The following is a 26849-nucleotide window of genomic DNA, read 5'->3' as shown; positions in this document are numbered from 1 at the left end:
GTGAATACTCACAACAACTCTGTGAGGTGTGTATCTTAATAATCTCAATTTACAAATGAGAAAATTGAGACACAAAGAAGTTAACTAACTTCCTTGAAGTCTCTCAGCTAGTAAGTGGTAAAGCTCGGATTTGAGTATGGGCAACTAACCCCTAAATTACACTGTCTCTCAGGCATTACAAATTTTTCTCAATTTCTCATATGCCTTTAATGATCTGTGAGACTAAGATTTAGTCTTTTTCTCTCAGATTCACACATCTCACCACGGTACCCAGTAACATTGTATGGAGGCAAAGTGAATTCATTTTTTGATAAATCAAAATTTAGTGAAATGATATACTGGATCATATGGTAGTTCTATTTTTAGTTTTTTGAGAAACCTCCATAACATTTTCCACAGTGACTGAACCAATTTACATTCCCACCAACAGTGTACAAGTGTTCCTTTTTCTCCACATCCTCTCCAACATTTGTTATTTGTGTTCTTTTTGATGACAGCTATTCTGAGAGGTGTGAGGTAGTATATCATTGTGGTTGATTTGCATTTCTCTGATGATTAGGAATGTTGAGCATCTTTTCATATGTGATATCATATATTTGTCTTTGACTTACTTCACTTAGTATGATAATCTCTAGGTCCATCCATGTTGCTGCAAATGGCATTATTTCATTCTTTTTTATGGCTAAGTAATATTCCATGGTATACATGTATGACATCTTCACACCAGTCAGAATGGCTGTCATCAAAAAGTCTACAAACAGTACATTCTGGAGAAGGTGTGGAGAAAAGGGAACCCTCCTACATTGTCAGTGGGAATGTAAATTGGTAAAACCACTATGGAGAACAGTATGGAGGTTCCTTAAAAAACTAAAAATAGAACTATCATATGAAGTAGCAATCCCACTCCTGGGCATATATCTGGAGAAAACTATAATTCGAAAAGATACATGTACCCAATGTTCATTGCAGCACTGTTTACAATAGCCAGGACATGGAAGCAACCTAAATGTCCATTGACAGAGGAATGGATATGGTCAAGTTTTTTAAAAAATTCTGTCTGTGTTTGAAAAGTTGAACACTGCATATATCCTGCAGCTATTGAGTACAGAGTTCTCTTTTTTTAATTTATTATATATATATATTATATATATTATATATATATGTATATATATATATATATATACAGCAGGTTACAGATTTCTCTTTATATCTGTTAGATCAAATTTGTTAGTTGTGTTGTCCAATTTATATCCCGGTTCAGGAAACTTCTCTGTAAAGGGCAAGATAGTAAATGTTTTAGACACTTGGAGCCATATGGTCTCCATCACAACTACTAACTCTGCTATTGTAGCGTAGAAGTAGCTTTAGAAAATACATAATCAAATGAGCATGCTGTGTTGTGTTCCAATAAAACTTTTATATGGTCACTAAAATTTGAATTTAATATAATTTTCATTCATAACAAAATATTCTTTTGAATTTTTAATTATGTAGAAATGTACAAAGAATTATTACTTCACAGACTGTACAAAAACAGACAGTAGGCCATATTTGCCTCACGTTCAAACTTTGACCTTTCTTATTCTATATCCTTATGGACTTTTTAATGTACAATGTCAACTTATTCAGCAGAAGTATGTTTAAATTTCCTGAAAGGGTAGAATAGCCTCTTCACTCCTTATAGTTTAATCCATATTTCTTTTTTCTGAAATAATTATATCTTTTTTATAGTTCTAAGATTTGCCATTATATATTTTGAGGATATATTTTAGATACTTACAAATTTAGAATTGTTTTATCTTCATGGGGAATTTAACTTTTTATCAGTACACAATGACTTTATTCTAGGATTCTTTTTTACTCTAATGTTGATTTTGCTTATATTTTTATAGCTACATCAGCTATTGTTTAATACTTTTCCAGTGTAACTTTTCCCACACTTTATTTTACTTTCTATGGTTTATGTTTAAAAGTGTGTCTTGTGAGCAGCATATAGGTGTATGTTTTAAAAATTATACATTTTTGTGTTTTAACTGGAAGTTTTAAGCTATTTATTGCATAACAGGTATTTTCTGAAAATGTCTTTATGTTGTCCTCATTCTTGAAAAATAATTTCACTGGTGTAGAATTCTAGATTGACAGGTATTTTCTCTCAGTATGTGGACAATAATTCTTCATATTTTTCTTGCTTCCACTATTGCTGTTGAAAAGTTGGCTGTCAGTCTAATTGTTGTTAGACAATCTAACTGCCTTTAAAATCTTTTCTTTTTTATTATAATATCAATATGATTTAACTAGGGGTGGATTTCTTTTTATTTATCCAAGTGGGAATACATTGAGCTTCTTGAATCTGTAAATTAGTGTCTTTCATTCCTTGTGGAACATTCTCAATATTATCTTTTCAAATATTGTTTATCATCCATTTCTTTCTCTTCTTCTTCTAGAATTCCAATTAAATGTGTATTATAGAGCTTTTACCTCTCTTTCATTACTTCTGTCACATTGGCTCTCTGAGCTTCATTCTAAATAATTTCTACAGGTCTATCTTTCAGTTCTCTTTTAATGCTCTGGAAATACAAATAGGTCCAAATTAAATCTTAGGGCAATGGAAAGGCTTAGCTAAATATATCTGTGCTCTTTGGTTCCCCCGATTAGTTGAGTCTGCATCTTACACCAAGATCCATGCCCCGATGCACATTTCATGGTCTGAATCTAAAGGATCTTCATGGAGGCAACAATCCTTTACTATATTTTTTGCAATTTTTTTCTCAGTCTGAGTTTACTTCATCATTGAGGCTTGGCAACACTGGCAAATTTTACCTACAGATTACTCATTATTATTCATACAAATGGAGTAAATCTACCTTGATAGAGGGATTGAGATAATATTTATAGGGTTCCATGAGGGTTTCTTCAATTCTGTCTTCCTGTTCTAATTGAATGGGGGTGAGGAGGTGTTGAGAGGGGGATGTGTATCAGATGATTATCAATGAAGTAATTAAACTGTACAAATCCTCTCCATATGAGAGGCCAAGGATATGCTTGATTGATAATGTTCTCCAGATCCAGAGCTGAAGAAAGATGTTTCCTGTGACTGAAAAGAATGACAAAATCAGAGGAATGAAGAGTTAAAATTATACTCTATTATAGTAGAATATAATAAGTCAAAAAAAGGAATCTGAAAATTTCAGAGATACACAGGAGAAAATGGAGGCTTTGAAAACCAGGGTACAGGACCCTAAATCTGGAATCTAGGGAGATGTAAGCAAGACCTAAAAGTGTACAGAAATTGACAAGAATGGGTATTATGCCATGGAGAGTGAGCTGTGTATGCATGTGTATGTTTTGGGGGAGGTGATGGGAATCCAGCCAAGGTTCAAGTGCCAAGATTAAGATATTCATAACCTGAAATTTTTGCTTCTTGAGAAATAATATAATTGATGAATACCACTTAGAATTTCTATGTGTCTGGGGTAACCTACACTGTATTAAAACTTAATGAATAATTCTATATGTGATATTATAGTTATATTGTTGCATTTGATTTGTTTTTAATTTTTAAAAAATTTTTTAAAATTTTTGTTGGAGTATAGTTGATTTGTTGTATTTGATTTTACTTGAACTTCCACAGGAAAAAGTCAGAAAAATCAGTCATCAATGGCACATAAAAATGAAAGCCATGAACCTCCCCCAGAAACAATTCAAACAGTAACTCCTGTGGAGGTTCACTTAGGCACCTGGTTTACAACTACACCTCAAGGAAATCGGATTGGCACCAAAGGATTAGAAAAAATAGCAGACTTGGCCCCATTTTTATCCTTTAAAGCCACAGATCCTGTCAATGGAACGGTATGGCAAACTATTATATATTACAAATTTTTCTAAATCGTTAGCGTTCTGAAACAACACAAGGAGGAATACCTGTCAAATAATAAAGTTTCAATAACTATTTGTTAAGTAGTGGATGTATGGATGAATGGATGGATCCATCTTTCCAAATCTAAAAATATGGTGTGGTTCATTTGACCAGTGTAGTGTATCATGAAATATTAATTCTTGAAGTGAGAGACAAATCATGAATTTTCTATTCCACTTTTAAGACATATGATTAATGATATCCTATATTTCTTTATGTTGAATGTATTTGTTTATATGTCTTATCTTCTAGAAGTGAGGGGCTCTGATTTATTCCTACTTTTTGTGTGTACCAGACATGAATTATAGAAATTTGTTCATGATCCTTGACTTCAAATAATTTATGGTATATTTAATGAGATGCCCACATTAAATAACTCAAAAATTCAACACCACCACAAAGCAACTATAAAAAATATTTTATTTATAACTTAAGAAAAAGTGACAAGTGAGTGGTATAGTAAATAACGGTTTTGTTTATCTGTCAAGCAGATGTGAAATTGAACCCCCTGGGATGCACAATAGCATTTTCTATAGGCTTTCTATTAGGGGTTTTGCATACATTCTCTCATTCAGGCCTCACACCAGTGTATATTATACAGATGAGGAAGCTGGGCCTCAGCAAGTCAAGTAATGTGACCAGGAAGTGCTAGAGCCAGGTTTAGAACCAGTCGTTGGGACTAAAAACTGGGCTCTTTCCATTCCTCAGCTATTCCTCTAATATCTTATGTGGAGCTTTGCAGCACCCTCTAAATCTAACAAGACAAAGAATTTCCTGCATGCCTTATTTCTGGTTTCTGGACTTCCAGCACTTGTTTACAACCACATGCTGATAGTCAAAAGCAAAATGTCTGCTTGCTATTGAGATAAATTCCTTTATCTAACCAAATGCATTTTCCTTTCTTCTTCAGCCTACTTCTGAAATAGTTTCATAATCTCTTACATTGTTTGCTAGTTCTCTGTTGTGAAACTCAAGATACATATCATCTCAGGATGGGTTTTTTTTTGGTGACTTCAAATGACTCACTTTAATTCAGCCCTGATACAAATTATTTGGCTTAATATGCAAAGTTAATTACTATTTCTTAGTTTCAAATTTCCTTTACTGATACCTAGCACCATTATGGAAGCACAAATCAAGATCCAAGAGCCTGGATTCAAGCATAGACACCCAACAGTCAAATCGCAATCACAACAATAGTAATAATATTTATTGAGCGGTCACTGTGTGCGAGGCCCTGTTCTTGGTGTTTTCCACATCCTAACTTGTTTAATTCCAACAACAAACTATTGTTGTTTCCATTTTACATATGAGACAACTAAGCTACAGACAGGCTAAATAATTTTTCCAAGATCACACAGCAGGTGGTAGATTCAGAATGTGGACCCCCAGGTTGTATTCTAGGTCTCATATGCTTAACAATTATGTAAATAAGGGGCAATGATCATATGAAACAAAATTGAGAATTGATGTGTGTTTTCATGATATCTGACATGAAGTATCACATTTTAGAGGAGTGCCACTGACCTTGCTGTGAAGCAGTCATGGGTTTGAAACCCAAGTCACACTTCTTACTAGATATATGATTTTGGATGTTTCTAATCTAGATTTCTTTACTCCTAAAATGGAAATAATAATCATTACCTAAAATAGTTGGGAAGATTAATACCAGATTTAGCACCATCAGGTGTTCAGTAAATATCCTTTCTATTGTGTTCTTGCCACCACTAAAGATAGTGATTATCTTACCCTATGGTGATCAGAAAATGTCAATGTTATGTGGTGTTATAAAATGTTGGAATAATTTTAAATAATAATTTGTGAATATCTAAACTAGATAGGGAATTCCCTAGTGGTCCAGTGGTTAGGACTCTGCACTTTCACTGCCAAGGGCCCAAGTTTGATCCCTGGTTGAGAAACTAAGATCCCACAAGCTATGCGGCACAGCCAAAATAAATAAATGAGTTAAAGAGCTAGTATTTATCATTGCTAAGTTGATGACCAATTAAGTGTGAATTACTTTACCAGCATTATCTCATTTAATCCATATAACATCTCTGAGGAATACTAGTGTTGGCTCCATTTTGCAGATAAGGGAACTAGGGCCCAGAGAAGGTAAGCAACTTGCCTAAATCACCCAGCCAGCTGTGGAACCAGAATTTGAACTCAGGCAGCTTAACTGCAGAGTCCATGCTCTCAGTCACTGCATTCTACAGCAGTATTTCTCGTTATACACATGCGATAGATAGATAGATAGATAGATAGATAGATAGACAGACAGATATAGATAGATAGACAGATATACATATCTATATCTACCACTGGCTGAGACTGCCAAAGATAAGAACTTAAAATAATGATCAGTGTGCACTTCTCTCTTATAGTGATTTCTGCCTACTATAAAAAGATTAAAATGTAATTATGACCTACTCCCAAAAGCCCTAGACACTTGAGTCAAAATACAGCTAGCAAACTCACTCTCATATCCATCTGAACACTTCAGTGCAAATTGTATGTTAGGACTGTATAAGTTAGAAAACACTCAATGATTTAAAAATATACATTATATAATTTTAATACATTGTTGACAGTTGGGGTCTCCAGAAGCAAACACTGAAATGAAGTTTGTGGTACAAGATATTTATAAGGGACACCATTTGTGAAAGGAATGGGGAGAAAGCAGGATTGGACAAAGGAGAAGCTGAGCTGTGATGCAGACCCCACAAAGCCTTGGTTAACTGGCAGGAGCTCAGAAGCCAGTGTCATCTGTCCCAATGTCCCAAGTCTGGAAGCAGGAACCATATTGGTGTACCCCTGCCTCACTCAATCACTGGACCAAGTTCACCTGGAACAATGTGAGTCAGGCAAAGCATCTCTCTGCAGCTGAGGCAGATGCTGGAAGAGCTGACATCTGGAGGCTGTTTGCCAACTTCACTCCACACAGCTGGGGAGCAAATCCTGTCTTGAAGGAAGATCTGGGCTATGCATCTCCATGCCTGCCACATCTTCACACACACACACACACAGCTGGGGGTTTAGAGCTTCTCTGGTGAACCATTTAGCTACAGGATACAAAGGTCTGAGTGTTCTTTCAGACTGAAGTACTTGCTAGGACTAAATGAATATTTTCTGTGTTTCTTACTCTAGTCCACATACTTAAAACCCTTCACTACTGATTTGACTTCCTTGGGATAAAGACTGTGTCCTTAATATGGCTTAATAATCTTCCCAGTTTGGTCCCTCACTCCTAACCTTGCTCTCACCACTCTGCCCATTGCTCCCTGGGATCCTTTGTGTCTAGCACCCCTTTCACCCATTGCTGACCCCCTGCACTGACACACAAAATCCAAGTTCTGGTATTGCTTCCTCAGGGGAGACCGGACCACATCAGAACCTTCACTACAGACACCAGTGGTCCCTTGCTTATCTTAAACTTGTAGTTTCCAAGGGAGCAGGACCTAGGACCATTTTCCTGGACATACCTGGGTCAGATCAGTCCTGACATTAATTTTTACTCACAAATGTGCGACCATGGAAGAAGCACCAGTTGTGAAGTCAGACAGTCTTAGTCCAGCATCAGCTCTGGCACATGCTGAGTGACCTTCAGCAAGTTTCTTAACTTCTTTAAGCCTGAATTTCCTCATCCATAAAATGGGGGGATATCGTTACCTGCCTCCCAGGATTGTTATAAAGATTAGATCAAGTAGATGAGATAAAACTTTTACTTCTAAATAACCAGTATTTTGATGGTAATCAATGGGGTATAAAAATAAACACACTTGGGATTAACCACCTGACCAAATGATGGTGCTCTGCCTTTGTATGTTCAGGTTATGACAACTCGAGAAGACAAAGTAATCATCATTGAAAAGAAAGATGGCACTCGGGTAGTGGATCATGCTGATGGTACCAGAATCACAACCTTTTATCAAGTTTATGAAGATCAGATTATTTCTCCAGATGATCAAGAGACAGGTACTTTTTTTTTCTTTTTTTAAAATTTTTCTTTTAGATTGGAGTATAGTTGATTAACAATGTTGTGTTAGTTTCAGGCATACAGCAGAGTGATTCAGTTATACATATACATGTATCTCTTCTTTTTCAAATTCTTTTTCAAGTAGATGACAATATTCTATGTCTTTACAATAAGATAGGTAGAAACCTCACTGATTTTTGAAAATACACATAAGAAAAATAATTTTTTTGAAGAATTCACGTCAACCAAAGAATACTCATGCAATCCAAATGAGGCCCTTTATTATGATCTTTATCCTCAGCTGACGTGGAATTGATAACAGCTCTAGTTGGCTGATGGATAGTAATAGTGCCTTTTCCATTTTTACCACTAAAAACTTACAGCCTGGATTGGTAGCAACTAAAAGTTAATGCTCATGACTCAACTGTCCTGCACATTAGATCTCAGACCTGTTTTCCTTTGATCCTTAAGGCATCTAATTTGCATACACAGGTGACCTCAGGTAGGTCCTCCTTCAATTCTTTCTGACAATTATCATTATCAGAAAGGTGATATAAGAGAAAAGCCAGTGGCAGCTACTAATGAACCAGAGTCTTTCATATTATCAAAAGCCTACCACCCTTCCAAAGCTAAATTTTTAAAAGATTTTTAAATAAAAATTATTCTGACTCACTTTTCTTTAATTCCAGAGTTTGTTTAAATGCTTCATTGCCAAATTAATTGCAATAAATGGGCAAGTGACTGGAAAAAGAGGAACCTTTCCACCCTGCTAGTTAGAGTGAAAATTAAAAGAGCCACTTGGGTGGGCAATTTTTAAATATCTGGTAAATTGAAAATGTGCATATCATACGATACACTAACTCTACTTCTGGGTGTATATAGAAAGACACTCATATATTTGAACAAGGAAACAGGTATAGAGGTGCTACTTGCAACACCAAGTTTAATATTAAAGTATTGGGAAAACAAATGTCTATCAACAGCGGAATAGAAAAATAAAATGTGGTATATGCTTAAAAAGGAGTACTATATAGCAATTAAAGGGAATGAAGTGCACATATACATGCACCTATTTACACACACACATATATATCAAGATGGCTAAAAGTCTCAAAACATTGTTAAGTTAAAAATTCAGGTGTAGAATGATACATAGAGTAATATATAACTTATGCAAATTTAAAGTACACAAAATACTATATGTTGTTTTTGATACATACATTTATATAAAAGTATAAAAATGGATTGTGAGAAAAAGGAATAAACCCAGAGATAAGGAGAGCAGTAAACTTCGACTTTATCTGTATTTTTTCTCTTATGTACATATTAAAAATGAAGCAAATATGACAAAGTATTAACAAGTGTTAATTTTGATTAGTGAGCATGAATAGTTAAATTATATTTTGCGCTTTTCCGGATGTTTTCAATTTCTCAAAATAAAAAGAATGGTGAGAACAAAAGAGCACACTAAATTAAGAGATATTCTGGAAGAATGACTGTGTTGACATAAAAAGTAGCCCGCACTCCATCCCCATGGAGTGAGTTCTCAACACTGGATCTTGACTTCGAGTCCAGGTAGCCAGGAGGCAGGAGCACAGTCAGAGTCAGCCGGCAGGCATGTTCCCCACGTGTGCATCCTATCAGACCTGCTTCCCTTGCATTTGCCCACAGACGAAGGTCCTCAGAGGATCACCAGGCAGGTGAAGTGCATGCGGATTGAAAGTTCACACTACGCCACTGTCATCACCAACTGCGAGGACAGTAGCTGCTGCACCATCTTTGGGGATGGGACGTCTGTCATCGCAAAGACACAGGGAACATACCAGGTGGGTCTGGGGGAGGATGAGGGGTGCCAAAGGTAAGTGTCAATTTGACTAAGAAAACACACTCCTTGGGGGCACTGAACAGTCCTGCCATGTGCACGACTGTTGCTCTCTTGTCTCAGTGGATCTGAGAACACACTTCTCAATCTCTTTTCATTTATCCACCTTCTTTTTACAATCCATTCCAGAAAAACATAGTCCTGCTTGTCTTTAAATTCTTGGGTATTTGGGGATCAAGCTTATAAACCAGAGTGTACTTGCTGGGGATCCTTTATGTGGTAGGTGATGGGCACCGTGGGTGTTAGAAGCATTCAGTGCTGGCCTGTCCCTACCAGACCAGCTTCACCTCCGGCCACATCTTATTAATTCTCTCTCTCCCATCCTTCCCACCTCCAGTCTGTCCCCACTATACCTCATGTCCCCACAGGATGGAAGGACAGCTAGCCCAGCTGAAGCACAGCTTTGTCTTTGGAGGGCTGGGGAGGAGCACTGTTAGAAACTCCTCTGCCTCCTTGCATTTCCCCATTAAACACAATCACCCGGGTTCAGCCTGTAGTCCCTTCAGTCTTAGAAGGATTTGCCTTTGCCTTTCCACTTGCTGGAGAAGGAACACAAGTGCCATGGTGTCACATCTAAGGTCATAGGATACTGAGAGCTCAAAGCCAGAAGATGATGGACAAAGACCTCAGTGACAAATGTTTGTTGCTGTGATAGCTGTTGAAGCCAGTTTATCCCTCCCATCTCTCCTGATAATGATATCCTACCCCCTCTTTACCCTGTGCAGGTCCTTGTGTAGCAAGGAAGGTGCTGATAGTGAGAGATAACTGTGAAATGTTGCAGTTGGAGAAGGGAGTGCTTTTCTTCCTATATGGCATTCAGAATATCCAATTTTTTAGGCAGCATCCATATGCTGGTATCATATGTCCTACCAGATATGATGAGACTCTCCTAAGATGCTGTGATGAGGCCTTATTTTAATCATGGCCCCAGACTCTAATCGTTAAAACTATGGGGGCAAAGGAATTTTAGCACCAATGACAGTAACCACTGAATGAAGAGATGTAACAGAAAAGAGATCCAACTTGGAGACCTCCAGCGCCTGACACTATTGTATAGCCGCTTGTTTGCCCAATCTCCTGAAACACAGACTAAGGAAGGATCAACCTTGATTGCTCCTTATTGAGAAACACACATATCTTAGTTCCCAACTGGAAAAAAAACCTCTAAGTAAGTTTAGCTGCACCTATTTTGTAATTCTGTGGTTTTATAGAATTGAAAGCTGGCATTCAAAAATACCTTCTGCCTGTCCTCTGCTGGACTTGGCACATTTGTCATTTATTTCCTCACTCACCAGCATGAGAACATTGTGCAGTGTGATGAGGGAGGCCGGATTTTAGGCAATGTATGAAAGGGAGAGTAAAGCTTGATATTGGCCACTATTGTACCTTGGCAGCACTAGAAAGATTATTCAAACATCAAAAAGGAGGTGGGTGTAACAATTGTTATCTTCTATGATTATAATGTGCCACAAGTGGGGGTGGGAACATCCACCCAGCTGGAGGATTTCAACAAGACAAGATGACAAATAATGGGTCTGTTATCTCCCATGGGAAATCTTTCTCTGTCCCTGGGTTTTCTCTGTCCCTAAAACCTTTTTCCCTAGACCAGAAGACCTACTGTCTTTCTGGGGAAAGGTGTGTCTGTGTATGTGTGTGTGTGCTAGACTAAGCTTTTGACTACTTTTCTATACCAGTCTGATCCTGACTCCCTTGGGGTAAGATAGAGAAATGTAAGAAGGATTCTTAGGAATACTACTGAAAAGGACTTTAAAAGTCCTTGTCTTTATCAGTACTACCACAAACAAACATCATAATGGAGGGTGCCTTGTCCTCTACTCAGTGTGTGAAATCAGTTGAAAGAGGCAAATTTTATAGTAAATTCTGAGCACTATAAGTATGTAAAATCATGAGAATTTTATTTGCTAACATACATACATACATATATGAATCATTGCTATATTTTTCATGTTGAGTCTCTATGCTTCAGCACAGCTGTTTCTCCAGATTAACTTCCTAGAAGGCAGGCCATCTCCTTTTTATAGGTTTTCTTTTTGGCTCTTCTATATGGTTCCTTCACCTATGGTATGTCTTAATTGTGGAAGTTATAAGCCATCTTTTTCTGTCCAGAGCAGCTTTCAGTAAATTGCAGAGTCAATCTGACAGTTTGGATCCATTTTGATGAGGACCTGTGGAGGCTGGGAAAATTGAAAATTTAACCAGCCACCAGTGCCTACTCTAAAATGTGCCTGAAAACACAGAGAAGCCTCAGAACTCATCAAGGTCCAGTGGAGTTCTCTGGGCCTAGGGAATGGTGAAGAGTCAATATGAGAAACTTCCAGAAGGGTGGAGTAAGGACTTCTGAAAATCTACTCTCCCTAAAAACAACTAGAAACCTGGAAGTATTGTCAAAATCAACTTTTTCAAAAGTCTAGAAATTAACCAAAGGATTACAATATTCTGAGGATTGTTTATTTAAAGACCAAAAAAAAAAAAAAGACTGAATCTTGCGAAGAACAACAAGAATTGTGGTGATTTCACTTGCCATATTCCCCTCCCCTCCCCCAGCTCCATGGTAGCCTTGAAAATCAACACTCACATGCAAAATAGCAGTGAAAGCCAGCAAGCCAGCAGCCACTGAAAGAAGAAGAAAAGATTTAGAGCTCCACAAAATATTGTCAGTGTTTGAGCTGTCTGGCCATTCCCTGGAAACACCCACTCACAGGGGTTGTCTTTATTTGATCTGACTCTGAGCTCACTCCCTAAAAACAGCCTTTTCCCCAAACAGAGGTAATTATTTAACATTATAGCTGTTGAAGTGGCAATAACAAACAAGAGTTTGAGCAAAAGAGTTAAAAGGAAAAGAAGGGGAATGAGAAGTCCACAGAGGGCTTTGAAAAGCTCTGATGTATTACCTGGAATCTGGAAAGCCATACTCAAGTGCAGGGCTGTGTGCATGCCCATAAAAGAACTCAGAAAGCCCTGATCTTTCACTCTTGCTGATCAACAGGCTCTGCACAAGCAGGGAGTAAAGCTAAGGTGGAATTACAAACTTCCTGCTAGAGCATTAAAAAAATACATCAATATGCAAATGGAGCCCTCAGCAGAAGCTGAAAAACCTATTAGTGTAAAGTACTTAAGAAAATATCTGCCCAGTTATGAGCAGACCTCTAAGCAACCAAACAAACATGTTAGGCCCACTCATGACAATAAATATGAACTTTAAAAAAATAGTTCAGGGAAATCACTGAATAAACAGCAACAACAACAAAGCAACAATAACAAGCCCTGGGGAAAGGATCTAATTTCCAGAGTTGTACATTATACTACTTGAAATGTCCAGTTTTCAACAAAAAATTATGAGACATGCAGGGAAAAAGGGAAATTGTGACCCATAAACAGGGATGGGGAAGGAGGAAGCAGTCAATAGAAACTACCCCTGAGGAAACCCAGACTTTGCACTTAAATAGACAAAGAAATTTAAGTCAGCTGTTATGGTTAAAAAACTGAGAGAAACCTTGTGTAAAGACCTAAAGCAAAGTATGAGAATGGTTTTTTGTCAAGTATAGAATATAATACATAGAAATTATTTTTTTTTTAAAAAAGAACCACATAGAAATTCTGGAGTTGGAAAGCATAATAACTGTAATGAAAAATTTACTAATGAGGCTCAACATCAAATTTTAGCTGCCAGAGGAAATAATCAGCAAACTTGAAAATAGGTCAGTTGAGATTAACAAATCTGAGGAAGAGAGAGAAAAAAAAATGAAGAAAAAGGAACAGAGCCTCAGAGACCTGTGAGACACCATAAGGAATATGAACACATGCATAATGAGAGTCTGAGAAGGAAAAGAGAGAAGGGCAGAAATATTATTTGAAGAAATAATGGCTTAAAACTTCCCAAATTTGATTTAAAAAAAACTGTCTATACATGCAAGAATCTCGACAAACTTCAAGTAGGATAAACTCAGAGAGATCCACACCTAAACACATCATAATCAAACTGTCAAAGATGAAGAGAGAATCTTGAAAGCAATGAGAAAAGACTCATCAAATATGAGGGATCTCCAATAAGATTAATAGCTGATTTCTCATCAGAAACTATGGAGTCTAGAAGGCAGTGAGATGACATATTCAGAATGCTTAAAGAAAAAGATCATCAACAAAAACTCATTCAGTAAAATTATCCTTCTAAAATGAAAAAATCAAGATAGTTCCAGAAAAACAAAAACTGAGAGAATTCATTGCTCTTAGACATCCCCTACAAGAAAATCTAAAGGGAATCCTTCAGGCTGAAATGAAAGAACATTACACAGAAACTCAAATACACACAAATAAATAAATAGCAATGTTAAAGGTAACTACATAGGTAAATATAAAAGACAGTATACATGTATTTTTGTGACTTTTTTTATTTGGATTTAAAAGGGGAATGCATAAAGCAATAATTATAAAAGTGTATTTATGTGCTTATGAAATTTTTGACAATAATAACATGAAGGGAAGAGGAATAGAGCTATATGGAGCAAAGATTTTGTATATATTGAAATTCTTAGTATCAGTTTAATCTAGATAGTTATAAATTGAGATGTTGTTTGTAATACACAAGAAAAACTAAGAAAACAACTCAAAAAAATATATAAAAGAAACAAGGGAATCGAAATGGCATACTTCAAAATATTTATTTAAAACAAAAGAAAACAATAATGGATGAATAGAGGGGAAACCAGAGACATAAGACATATAGAAAACAAATAGAGACTTCCATTCATGCCATCATCATGTTGCAGCATTCTTCATCAAGCCGTGTGGCTGAAAGGGTCTTGGTGCTCCGACTGGGTGTCAGGCCTGAGCTCAGGTGGGAGAGCTCAGGCCTGACATTGGACAGGCCTGAGCTCTCTGGACAGGATATTGGACGACCAGAGACCTCCCGGCCCCTTGTAATATCAATCAGTGAGAATTCTCCCAGAGATCTCCATCTCAATGCTAAGACACAGCTCCAACAACCAGCAAGCTCCAGTGCTGGACACCCCATGCCAAAAAACTAGCAAGACAGGAACACAACACCACTCATTATCAGAGAGACTGCTTGAAGTCATAATAAGTTCACAGACACCACAAAACACACCACTGGATGCGGCCCTGCCCACCAGAAAGACAAGATCCAGCCTCAACCACCAGAACACAGGCACCAGTCCCTTCCACCAGGAAGCCAAAACAACCCACTGAACGAATCTTACCCACTGGGGGCAGACACCAATAACCACAGGGACTACGAGCCAGCAGCTGGCAAAAAGGAGACCCCCAAACACAGTAAGTTAAGCAAAATGAGAAGACAGAGAAACACACAGCAGATGAAGGAGCAAGGTAAAAACCCACCAGACCAAACAAATGAAGAGGAAATAGGAATTCTACCTGAAAAAGAATTCAGAGTAATGATAGTAAAGATGATCCAAAATCTTGGAAATAGAATGGAGAAAATACAGGAAATGTTTAACAAGAACCTAGAAGAACTAAAGAGCAAACAAACAATGAGGAATAACACAATAAATGAAATTTAAAATTCTCTAGAAAAAACCAAAAGCAGAATAACTGAGGCAGAAGAATGGATAAGTGACCTAGAAGATAAAATAGTGGAAATAACTACTGCACAGCAGAATAAAGAAAAAGAATGAAAAGAATGGAGGACAGTCTCAGACACCTCTGAGACAACATTAAATGCACCAACATTCGAATTATAGGGGTCCAAGAAAAAGAAGAGGAAAAGAAAGGGACTGAGAAAATATCTGAAGAGATTATAGTTGAAAACTTCCCTCATATAGGAAAGGAAATAGTCAATCAAGTCCAGGAACCACAGAGTCCCATACAGGATAAGTCCAAGGAGAAACACGCCAAGACACATATTAATCAAACTATCAAAAATTAAATATAAAGAAAAATGTTAAAAGCAGCAAGGGAAAAGCAAAAAATAACATACAGGGGAATCCCCGTAAGGTTAACAGCTGATCTTTCAGCAGAAACTCTGCAAGCCACAAGGGAGTGGCAGGACATATTTAAAGTGATAAAAGGGAAAGACCTACAACCAAGGTTACTCTACCCAGCAAGGATCTCATTCAGATTCGATGGAGAAATTATAACCTTTACAGACAAGCAAAAGCTAAGAGAATTCAGCACCAGCAAACCAGCTTTACAACAGATACTAAAGGAACTTCTCTAGGCAGGAAACACAAGAGGAGAGAAGACCTACAAAAACAAACCCAAAACAATTAAGAAAAAGGTAAGAGGAACATACATATCGATAATTACCTTAAATGCAAATGGATTAAATGCTCCAACCAAAAGACACAGACTGACTGAATGGATACAAAAACAAGACCCGTATATATGCTGTCTACAAGAGACCCCTTCAGACCTAAGGAAACACATAGATTGAAAGGGAGGGGATGGAAAAACATACTGCATGCAAATGGAAATCAAAAGAAAGGTGGAGTAGCCATTCTCATATCAGACAAAATAGACTTTAAAATAAAGACTACTACAAGAGACAAAGAAGGATACTACATAATGATGAAGGGATCAATCCAAGAAGAAGATATAACAATTGTAAATATTTATGCACCCAACATATGAGCACTTCAGTACATGATGCAAATGCTAACAGCCATAAAAGGGGAATTCGACAGTAGCATAATCATAGTAGGAGACTTTAACACCGCACTTTCACCAATGGACAGATCAACCAAAATGAAAATAAATAAGGAAACACAAGCTTTAAATGACACTTTACACAAGATGGGCTTAATTGATATTTATAGGACATTGTATCCAAAAATAGCAGAATACACTTTCTTCTCAAGAGCTCATGGATAATTCTCCAGGATAGATCATATCTTGGGTCACAAATCAAGCCTTGGTAAATTTAGGAAAATTGAATTCATATCAAGTATCTTTTCCGACAACAACACTATGATACTAGATAACAATTACAGGAAAAAAACTGTAAAAAATACAAACACATGGAGGCTAAACAAAATAACCAGGAGATCACTGAAGAAATCAAAGACAAAATCAAAATTACCTAGAAACAAAGGAAAATGAAAACATGACGACCCAAAACCTATGGGATGCAGCAAAAGCTGTTCTAGGAGGGAAGTTTATAGCAATACAATCCTACTGCAAGGAACACGAAAAATCTCAAATGAACAACATAATCATACACCTAAAGCAATTAGAGAAAGAAGAACAGAAAAACCCCAAAGTTAGCAGAAGAAAATAAATCATAAAGATCAGATCAGATATAAATGAAAAAGAAATGAAGGAAACGATAGCAAAGATCAATAAAACTAAAAGCTTGTTCTTGGAGTAGATAAACAAATTGATAAACCATTAGCCAGACTCATCAAGAAAAAAAGGGAGAAGACTCAAATCAACAGAATTAGAAATGAAAAAGGAGAAGTAACAACTGACACTGCAGAAATACAAAGGATCATGAGAGATTACTACAAGTAACTATATGCCAATAAAATGGAAAAGCTGGAAGAAATGGACAAATTTTTAGAAAAGAACAGCCTTCCAAGACTGAACCTGGAAGAAATAGAAAATATATACAGAACAATCACAAGTGCTGAAATTGAAACTGTGATTTGTGGCACATATATACAATGGAATATTACTCAGCCATAAAAAGAAATGAAATTGAGTTATTTGTAGTGAGGTGGATGGACCAAGAGTCTGTCATACAGAGTGAAGTAAGTCAGAAAGAGAAAAACAAATACCGTATGCTAACACATGTATATGGAATCTAAAAAATAATAAAAATAATGGTCATGAAGAACCTAGGGGCCAGACAGGAATAAAGACACAGACCTACTAGAGAATGGACTTGAGGATATGGGGAGGAGGAAGGGTAAGTTGGGACAAAATGAGAGAGTGGCATGGACATATATACACTACCAAACATAAAATAGATAGCTAGTGGAAAGCAGCTGCATAGCACAGGGGGATCAGCTCGGTGCTTTGTGACCACCTAGAGGGGTGGGATAGGGAGGATGGGAGGGAGGGAGATGCAAGAGGGAAGAGATATGGGGACATATGTGTATATATAACTGATTCACTTTGTTATAAAGCAGCAGCTAACACACCATTGTAAAGCAATTATACTCCAATAAAGATGTTTAAAAAAAAGAAAATATGCCAACAAACAAATGCCCAGGACCAGATGGCTTCACAGGCGAATGCTATCAAACGTTTTGAGAAGAGCTAACACCTATCCTGCTCAAACACTTCCAAAATGTAGCAGAGGGAGGGACACTTCCAAACTCATTATATGAGGGCACCATCACCCTGATACCAAAACCAGACAGAGATGTCACAATTAAAGAAAACTACAGCCAATATCACTGGTGAACATAGATGCAAAAATCCTCAACAAAATGCTAACAAACAGAATCCAACAGCACAGTAAAAGGATCACACAGCCATGATCAAGTGGGGTTTATCCCAGGAATGCAAGGATTCTTTAATATATGCAAATCAATCAATGTGATAAACCATATTAACAAATTGAAGGAGGAAACCCATATGACCACCTCAACAGATGCAGAAAAAGCTTTTGACAATATTCAACATCCATTTATGATAAAAACTCTCCAGAAAGTAGGCATTGAGGGAACTTACCTCAACATAATAAAGACCATACATGACAAACCCACAGGCAACATTGTTCTCAATGTTGAAAAACTGAAACAATTTCAATTAAGATCAGAAACAAGACAAGGTTGCCCACTCTCACCACTGTTATTCAACATAGTTCTGGAAGTTTTAGCCACAGCAATCAGAGAAGAAAAAGAAATAAAAAGAATCCAAATTGGAAATGAAGAAGTAAAATTGTCACTGTTTGGAGATGACATGATACTATACATAGAGCATCCTAAAGATGCTACCAGAAAGCTACTAGAGCTAATCAATGAATGTGGTAAAGTAGCAGGATACAAATTAATGCACAGAAATCTCTTGTGTTCCTATATACTAATGATGAAAAATTTGAAAGAGAAATTAAGGAAACACTCCCATTTACCATTGCAACAAAAAGAATAAAATACATAGGAATAAACCTACTTAAGGAGACAAAACACCTCTATGCAGAAGACTATAAGACACTGATGAAAGAAATTAAAGATGATACAAACAGATGGAAAGATATACCATGTTCTTGGATTGGAAGAATCAACATTGTGAAAGTGACTATACTACCCCAAGCAATCTACAGATTCAGTGCAATCCCCATCAAACTACCAATGGCATTTTTCACAGAACTAGAACAAAAAATTTCACAATCTGTATGGAAACACAGAAGACCTCAAACAGCCAAAGCAATATTGAGAAAGAAAAATGGAGCTGGAGGAATCAAGCTTCCTGACTTCAGACTATACTACAAAGCTACAGTAGCCAAGACAGTATGGTACTGGCACTAAAACAGAAATATAGGTCAATGGACAGGATAGAAAGCCCAGAGATAAACCCATTCACATATGGTCACCTTATCTTTGATAAAGGAGGCGAGAATATACAATGTAGTAAAGACATCCTCTTCAATAAGTGGTGCTGGGAAAACTGGACAGCTACATGTAAAAGAATGAAATTAGAAAACTCCCTAATGCCATACACAAAAATAAACTCAAAATGGATTAAAGACCTAAATGTAAGGCCAAACACTATAAAACTCTTAGAGGAAAACATAGACAGAACGCTTTATGACATAAATCACAGCAAGATCCTTTTTGATCCACCTCCTAGAGTAATGGAAATAAAAACAAAAATAAACAAATGGGGCCTAATGAACTTAAAAACTTTTGCACAGCAAAGGAAACCATAAAAAAGATGAAAAGTCAACCCTCAGAATGGGAGAAAATATTTGCAAACGAAGCAACTGACAAAGGATTAATCTTCAAAATATACAAGCAGCTCATGCAGCTCCATATCAAATAAACTAACAACCTTGTCCAAAAGTGGGTGGAAGACCTAAATAGACATTTCTCCAAAGAAGATATTCAGATTGCCAACAAACATATGAAAGGATGCTCAACATCACTAATCATTAGAGAAATGCAAATCAAACCCACAGTGAGGTATCACCTCACACCGGTCAGAATGGCCATCATCAAAATATCTACAAAGAATAAATGCTGGAGAGGGTGTGGAGAAAAGGGAACCCTCTTGCACTGTTGGTGGGAATGTAAATTAATACAGCTGCTATGGAGAACAGCATGTAAGTTCCTTTAAAAACTAAAAATAGAACTCCCATATGACCCAGCAATCCCACTACAGGGCATATACCCTGAGAAAACCATAATTCAAAAAGAGTCATGTACCACAGTGTTCATTGCAGCTCTATTTACAATAGCCAGGACTTGGAAGCAAGCTAAGTGTACATCGACAGATTAATGGATGAAGAAGATGTGATGTATATATACAATGGACTATTATTCAATCATAAAAAGAAATGATATTGAGTTCTTTGTAGTGAAATGGATGGACCTAGAGTCTGTCATACAGAGTGAAGTAAGTCAGAAAGAGAAAACAAATACTGTATGCTAACACATATACATGGAATCTAAAAAAAAAAAAAAAAGAATGGTTATGATGAACCTAGTGGCAGGACAGGAATAAAGATGCAGATGTAGAGAATGGACTTGAGGATATGGGGTGGGGGAAGGGTAAGCTGGGATGAAGTGATAGAGTGGTATTGACATATATACACTACCAAATGTAAAATAGCTAGTGGAAAGCAGCCACATAGCACAGGGAGATCAGCTCAGTGTTATGTGGTCTCCTAGAGGGATGGGATAAGGAGGATGGGAGGGAGATGCAAGAGGGAGAGGGTATGGGGATATATTTATATGTATAGCTGATTCACTTTGATATACAGCAGAACTAACACAACAATGTAACGCCATCATACCGCAATCAAGATGTTAAAAAAAAAGAAAAAGAAAACAAATAGAAATTTGGAAGATTCAAATCTGACCTAATCAGTAATTACATTAAATACAAATGGATTAACCAACCCAATCAAAATGCAGATATTGGAAGAATGGATTAGAAAGCATGATGCAACTGTATGCTGTCAACAAGAGATACACTTTATTGTCAAAGACACAAATAGGTTGAAAGTAAAAGAATAAAAAATATATACCTGCAATAAGTAATTGAAAGGGGAACTTGAGTGGTTATACAAACATCAGACAAAATAGACTTTACAACAAAATATTACCAGAAACAAAGAGGGTATGTTATAATAATAAACAGATTACTCCATCAAGAAGACAGCAACTACAAACATATTATACACTAACAACAGAGCCCAAAACACATACGTATTTCCAGAGTTGTGCACTATACAAATTAAAGTGTCCAGTTAAATAGTAAAAATTGGTGTATTTAAAAGGAGAATAGACAATTAAACAATAATATTTGGAGACATTAGTACCTCGCTTTCAGTAATGGATAAAAGAATAGATAAGATCAAAAGAATAATAAGACTTAATCAGCAGAATAAACCATGCAGACCTCCTAGACATGTATAGAGCACTCCACTCAGTAATAGAACACATGCTCAATTGTAAATGGAACATTGTCCAGGAAAGACCATGTGTTACACCACAAAACATGTCTCAGTAGATTAAAAAGGATTGAAATCATACAAAATATGTTCTCCTACAACAACGGAATGAAATAACACACAATGGAATCAATAACAAAAGGAAGTTTGGGAAATGCACAAATATGTGAAAAATAACACAAAGAATAAATCACAAGGAAATTTAAAAATACTTTGAGATGACTAAAAATGACTAAAAATAAAATTAACATACCAAAACTTACTTGAAGCAGCAAAAGCTATATATATATATAGCTTTAAATATCTGTGTATATACACATATATATATATCTTTAAATGTCTCTCTCTCTCTCTCTCTCTCTCTCTCTCTATCTCTCTATATATCTATCTCTCTATCTATCTATCTATATATATATATATATGTAGCTTTTTTTTTTTTTTTTTTTTTTTTTTTTTGCGGTATGCGGGCCTCTCACTGTTGTGGCCTCCCCCGTTGCGGAGCACAGGCTCCGGACGCGCAGGCTCAGCGGCCATGGCTCACGGGCCCAGCCGCTCCGCGGCATATGGGATCCTCCCAGACTGGGGCACGAACCCGTATCCCCTGCATCGGCAGGCGGACTCTCAACCACTTGCGCCACCAGGGAGGCCCTATATGTAGCTTTAAATGTCAAAATGCCCATATTAAAAATGAAGATCTTGAATCAATAACCTAACTTTCCACCCTAAGAAACTAGAAAAAAGAAGGCAAACTAGACCCAAAGCAAGCATATGGAAGTAAATAGTAAAGATTAGAGTAGAAATAAATGAAAAAATAGAAAACAATAGAGAAAAATCAGCAAAACCAGAAGTTGGTTCTCTGATAAATCTTTAGTTGGACTTACAGGGAGAGATAGACAAACAGAAGGAGAAAGAAGGAGTGGGGAGAAAGAAGACTCAAATTACTAAAATTAGAAATGAAAGAGAAGACATTACTACCAACCTTACAGGAAAAAAAAGATTATAAAGAAATACTGTGAACAATTATACATCAACAAATTAGATGATAACCTAGATAAAATAGATTTCTGGAAAGGCACAAACTACCTAACCTAACTCAAGAAAACATAAAATATCAGAATAGAACTAAAACAAGTAAAGAGATTGAATTAATAATTTTAAAACTTGCAGACAGCAAATCCCAGGCCCAGTTGGCTTCATTGGTAAATTATACCAAACATCTATGGAAGAATTAACACTGAACAATCTTTCACAAACTCTTCCAAAATATAGAAGAGACAGACAGTAATAAGCGTTAGTGAGGATGTGAAGAAATGTAAAACCCTCATTAATTGCTAATGAGAATGTATAATGGTGCAGTCACTTTGGAAAACAGTTTGGCAGTTCCGCCAAAAATTAAAAATAGAGTTCTCATACAACCCAGCAGTTCTACTCCTGGGTAGATATCCAAGGGAAATTAAACATATATCAACACAAAACTTATACACAGATGTTGATTGCAGCATTTTTAATAATAATAAGACTGTGAAAACAACTCAAATGTCCATCAACTCATGAATAAACAAAATTTGATATATCCATACAATGGAATATTATTCATCCATAAAACAGAATGAAGTTTTTTTAGATTTTATTGATTTTAATTCAATTTTTATTTTATATTTTAATTTTATTTTCTATTGGAGTATAGTTGATTTAAAATATTGTGTTAGTTTCAGGTGTACAGCAAGGTGAATACATATACATATATTCTTTCTTTATCAGATTCTTTTCCCATATAGATTATTACAGAATATTGAGTAGAGTGTCCTGTGCTATACAGTAGGTCCTTGTTTATTATCCATTTTATATATATTAGTGTGTATATATTAATCTCAAACTCCTAATTTATCCCTCCTCCAACCTTTCCCCTTTGATAACCATAAGTTTGTTTTCAAAGTCTGTAAGTCTGTTTCTGTTTTGTTAGTAAGTTCATTTATATCTTTTTTTTAGATTCCACATATAAATGATATTTGTCTTTCTCTGTCTGACTTACTTTACTTAGTATAACAATCTCCAAGTCCATGCATGTTGCTGCAAATGGCATTATTTCATTCTTTTTTATGGCTGAGTAATATTCCATTGTATATATGTACCACATCTTCTTTATCCACTCCTCTGTTGGTAGACATTTAGGTTGTTTCCATGTCTTGGCTATTGTAAATAGTGCTGCAGTGAATATTGGGGTGCATGTATCTTTTTGAAGTATAGTTTTCTCCAGATATATGCCCAGGAATGGGATCGCTGGATCATATGGTAGTTCTATTTTTAGCTTTTTAAGGAACCTCCATACTGTTCTCCATAGTGGTTGTACCAATTTACATTCCCACCAACAGTGTAGGAGGGTCCCCTTTTCTCCACACAATCTCCAGCATTTATTGTTTGTAGACTTTTGGCGATGGCCATTCTGACCTGTGTGAAGTGATACCTCATTGTAGTTTTGATCTGTCTACCACAAGCCAACCCCTTCTGATGGCCCTCGCTGCACAGGCTGGGACACCCCTCCCCTCTCTGCCCCCACCGTGGAAAGTTAAGTTTGAAGAGGGGGGAAGAGAGAAACATGGACATGAAGAGGAAGATCCATCTGGAGCTCAGGAACTGAACCCTGGCAGCTGTTTGAGAATTTGTCCTGGACAGTTGCAAATCAAATGATGGGAAAATTGAGGGCTTAATGGCTGAATTTGTGAACTTAGAGTTCCTCAGTTTAATAAATGTAGGCTTGATTTCAGTTTCAAGTCTCCCCAAACTACCTAAATTGAAAAAGCTTGAGCTCAGTGACAGTAGAACCTATGGAGGTCTGGATATGTTAGCAGAAAAACTTCCAAATCTCACACATCTAAACTCAGGTGAAAATAAACAGAATGAAGTATTGATACATGCTACAACATAGATAAATCTTGAAAACATTATGATAAGTAAAAGAAGCCAGACAGAAGAGGCCACATATCACATGCTTCCATTTATATGAAATGTCTGAAATAGTCAAATCCATAGAGACAGCAGATCAATGGTTGTCAGTGGCAGGAGTGATGCAGAGTGACTGCTAATGGCATCAGGGTTTCTTTGTGGGGGTGATGAAAATGTTCTGGAATTAGTGATAATGTTTGTACAAATTTTTGAATATACAAAATCCACTGAATATACACTTTAAAATAGTGAATTTATGACATGTGAATTACATCTCACAAAAAGAGTCTATCTGAACCAGAAATCTTTATACAAAAGCTATTACTTAAGGACTGTCAGCCACCATAGGAATAATGATAAATAAAAGCTTCTAAAAGCATTTGTCCCATACTTTTACCCTCTTGGAGATGCTTCTTGCCGAAGAACATAAAAGGATTCCAATTGTTTTGAATAGTGCCAAGTGTGTTTACTTAAGTTAAAATATGTTTTTAATATTTTATATTAAACATCTGAAATAAGGCACAAAGCAATTACTTGGAAGAAATATTAAAGTGAGTAGATAAAATGTGAGACACAGGAGCAATTATATCCTAATCAGTCTGACTCCTTATTAAGTAGTCCTTCCCAAAACTTAAGTCTTCTCTTGTTTTCTTCCTGGAAACACAGTTTGTGTCTGGGTTCTATGGATAATTTTTTTTCCTTAAATGATTTTATAAATCCCTCAAATCAAGCAAGAAATTTTTAATAATATCCCTCTTCCTGTTACCCTTCCAGGTGTTACCTCCAAACACAGGCTGTCTTTATATTGATAGGGACTGTTCAGCTATATATTGCCATGAATCAAGCAGTGATATATACCATCCTTTTCAAAAACGTGAGCAGCTGAGAGCTAGCAGGTACATCATGAAGCACACGTCAGAGGTTATCTGTGAGGTCATGGATCCCGAAGGAAACGCCTTTCAGGTAAAGTGCATCATTATTATGGAGAGAGAAGCTATGGCTTTCCTTTTGAGGTATTTCACACAAGAAAGCTCCCCCCCGAGCTCCCGTGGTGGTGCAGTGGTTGAGAGTTCACCTGCCGACGCAGGGGACACGGGTTCGTGCCCCGGTCCGGGAGGATCCCACATGCCGCAGAGCAGCTGGGCCCGTGAGCCATGGCCACTGAGCCTGCACGTCCGGAGCCTGTGCTCCACAGCAGGAGAGGCCACAACAGTGAGAGGCCCGCGTACCGCAAAAAAGAAAGAGCTCCCCTATAGCATTTTATCTTAGCTGCCTTGGGATTAGTTATCCATTAACTGCCAATACACTTTGGGCAGCAGCAATGAATGTCAATATCTTCAATTCTCAAGTGTACTTCATTAGGAGATAGCAAGTCCAACAATGAGGATGGTTGAAATGCTAAAGCCAAATAAGTAATTAGAACAAAAGGGAAAAAAGTTACTAACCATCTAAAAATAATGCCAACAAAGAGGAGTGATATAAATGCTCTGTATCTGGGTTCAAGTGAGAGAAAATACATGGGGCAGCAGGCAAGTCTGCTTAACTAGGCAGAGAATCCACAGTGAGAACTATCAGTTAGTGTGAGGGTTCCAGTAGGGCTGAGGATGGGGTGTTGGGAAGCCTGGAGAGGTGCTTAGCTATTCAGTGGTAGAGCTCCATCTTCTGTTTCTCTCTTTCCTCTTATCTCTAAGCCAGGCATTGGCAAGCCATGGCCACTTGTTTATATGGGCCCATGAGCTCAAAATGAAGAGTGACTGCATTTTACATTGTTAAATGGTTGGGGGAAATCAAAAGGAGAAGAATATTTCATGACACATAAAAATTAAAAGAAATTCAAATTTCAGTGTCACTGTAAAATTTTACTGCAACATAGCCACACTCATTTGTTTACATATTATCTCTGGCTGCTTTTGCATATAATGGCAGAGTTGAGTAGTTGAAACAGAAACTCTACAGCCAACAAACCCTGAAATATTGATTATCTGTTCCTTGACAAAAAGATGTTTGCCAGCCCCTTCTCTAGGCACTTTTTTTTTCACTCCTCACCCAGTAGTGGAATTTCATGTGTTGTCTGGCGGGTGGTGAAGTTACTTTTTAGATTTGGAACTGTACCACAGAGTCCCCAACTTTGTTTGGGATGCAGACAAGCCCTGATCCAACTTAGTTTTTCTGTGCTAAGTCAGTGAAACTTCACAGCATGAGTTCAGGCTGCTAAGAGGTTTCAGTGTGCAATAAATTGAAATTGAAACCTAAAGCCCAAACCCTCTGAGTTGAAACATGCAAGCCAAACATTATTCTAGGCATTGATGCTCTTCTTGGGCATTCCCTTCAGTGGCCTTTCAGCCTGACCACACCATATCTAGACAGTAGTAATGGCTAGAACAATTCTTCTCATAGTGTGACCCAATCTATCTCCCTATATATCCATGAGTCCTAATTCTGTGCTTAGAATCCATACTATCACTCTTAATATTTCAAGACAACCGTCACATAAATAGCCTTCCCTCCATGTTTA

General features: G+C 36.9%; 1 protein-coding gene across 1 annotated transcript in view; it reads left to right on the top strand.

Moving 5' to 3' along the window:
- SPAG17 (sperm associated antigen 17) overlaps positions 1-26849 on the top strand; it is a 221521-nt gene that overhangs the window by 146467 nt on the left and 48205 nt on the right. Inside the window, exons 29-32 of the mRNA XM_060120028.1 lie at positions 3632-3849; positions 7747-7891; positions 9564-9718; positions 25109-25297. Of these exons, the coding sequence (XP_059976011.1) occupies positions 3632-3849; positions 7747-7891; positions 9564-9718; positions 25109-25297 (707 nt within the window). The remainder of the gene's footprint in view (positions 1-3631; positions 3850-7746; positions 7892-9563; positions 9719-25108; positions 25298-26849) is intronic.

The sequence above is a fragment of the Mesoplodon densirostris genome, chromosome 2 (assembly GCF_025265405.1).
Source record: "Mesoplodon densirostris isolate mMesDen1 chromosome 2, mMesDen1 primary haplotype, whole genome shotgun sequence".
NCBI classification, from domain to species: Eukaryota; Metazoa; Chordata; class Mammalia; order Artiodactyla; family Ziphiidae; genus Mesoplodon; species Mesoplodon densirostris.
The sequence above is the reverse complement of the archived record's forward strand: the minus strand, read 5'-3'. Positions and strand labels throughout refer to the sequence as shown.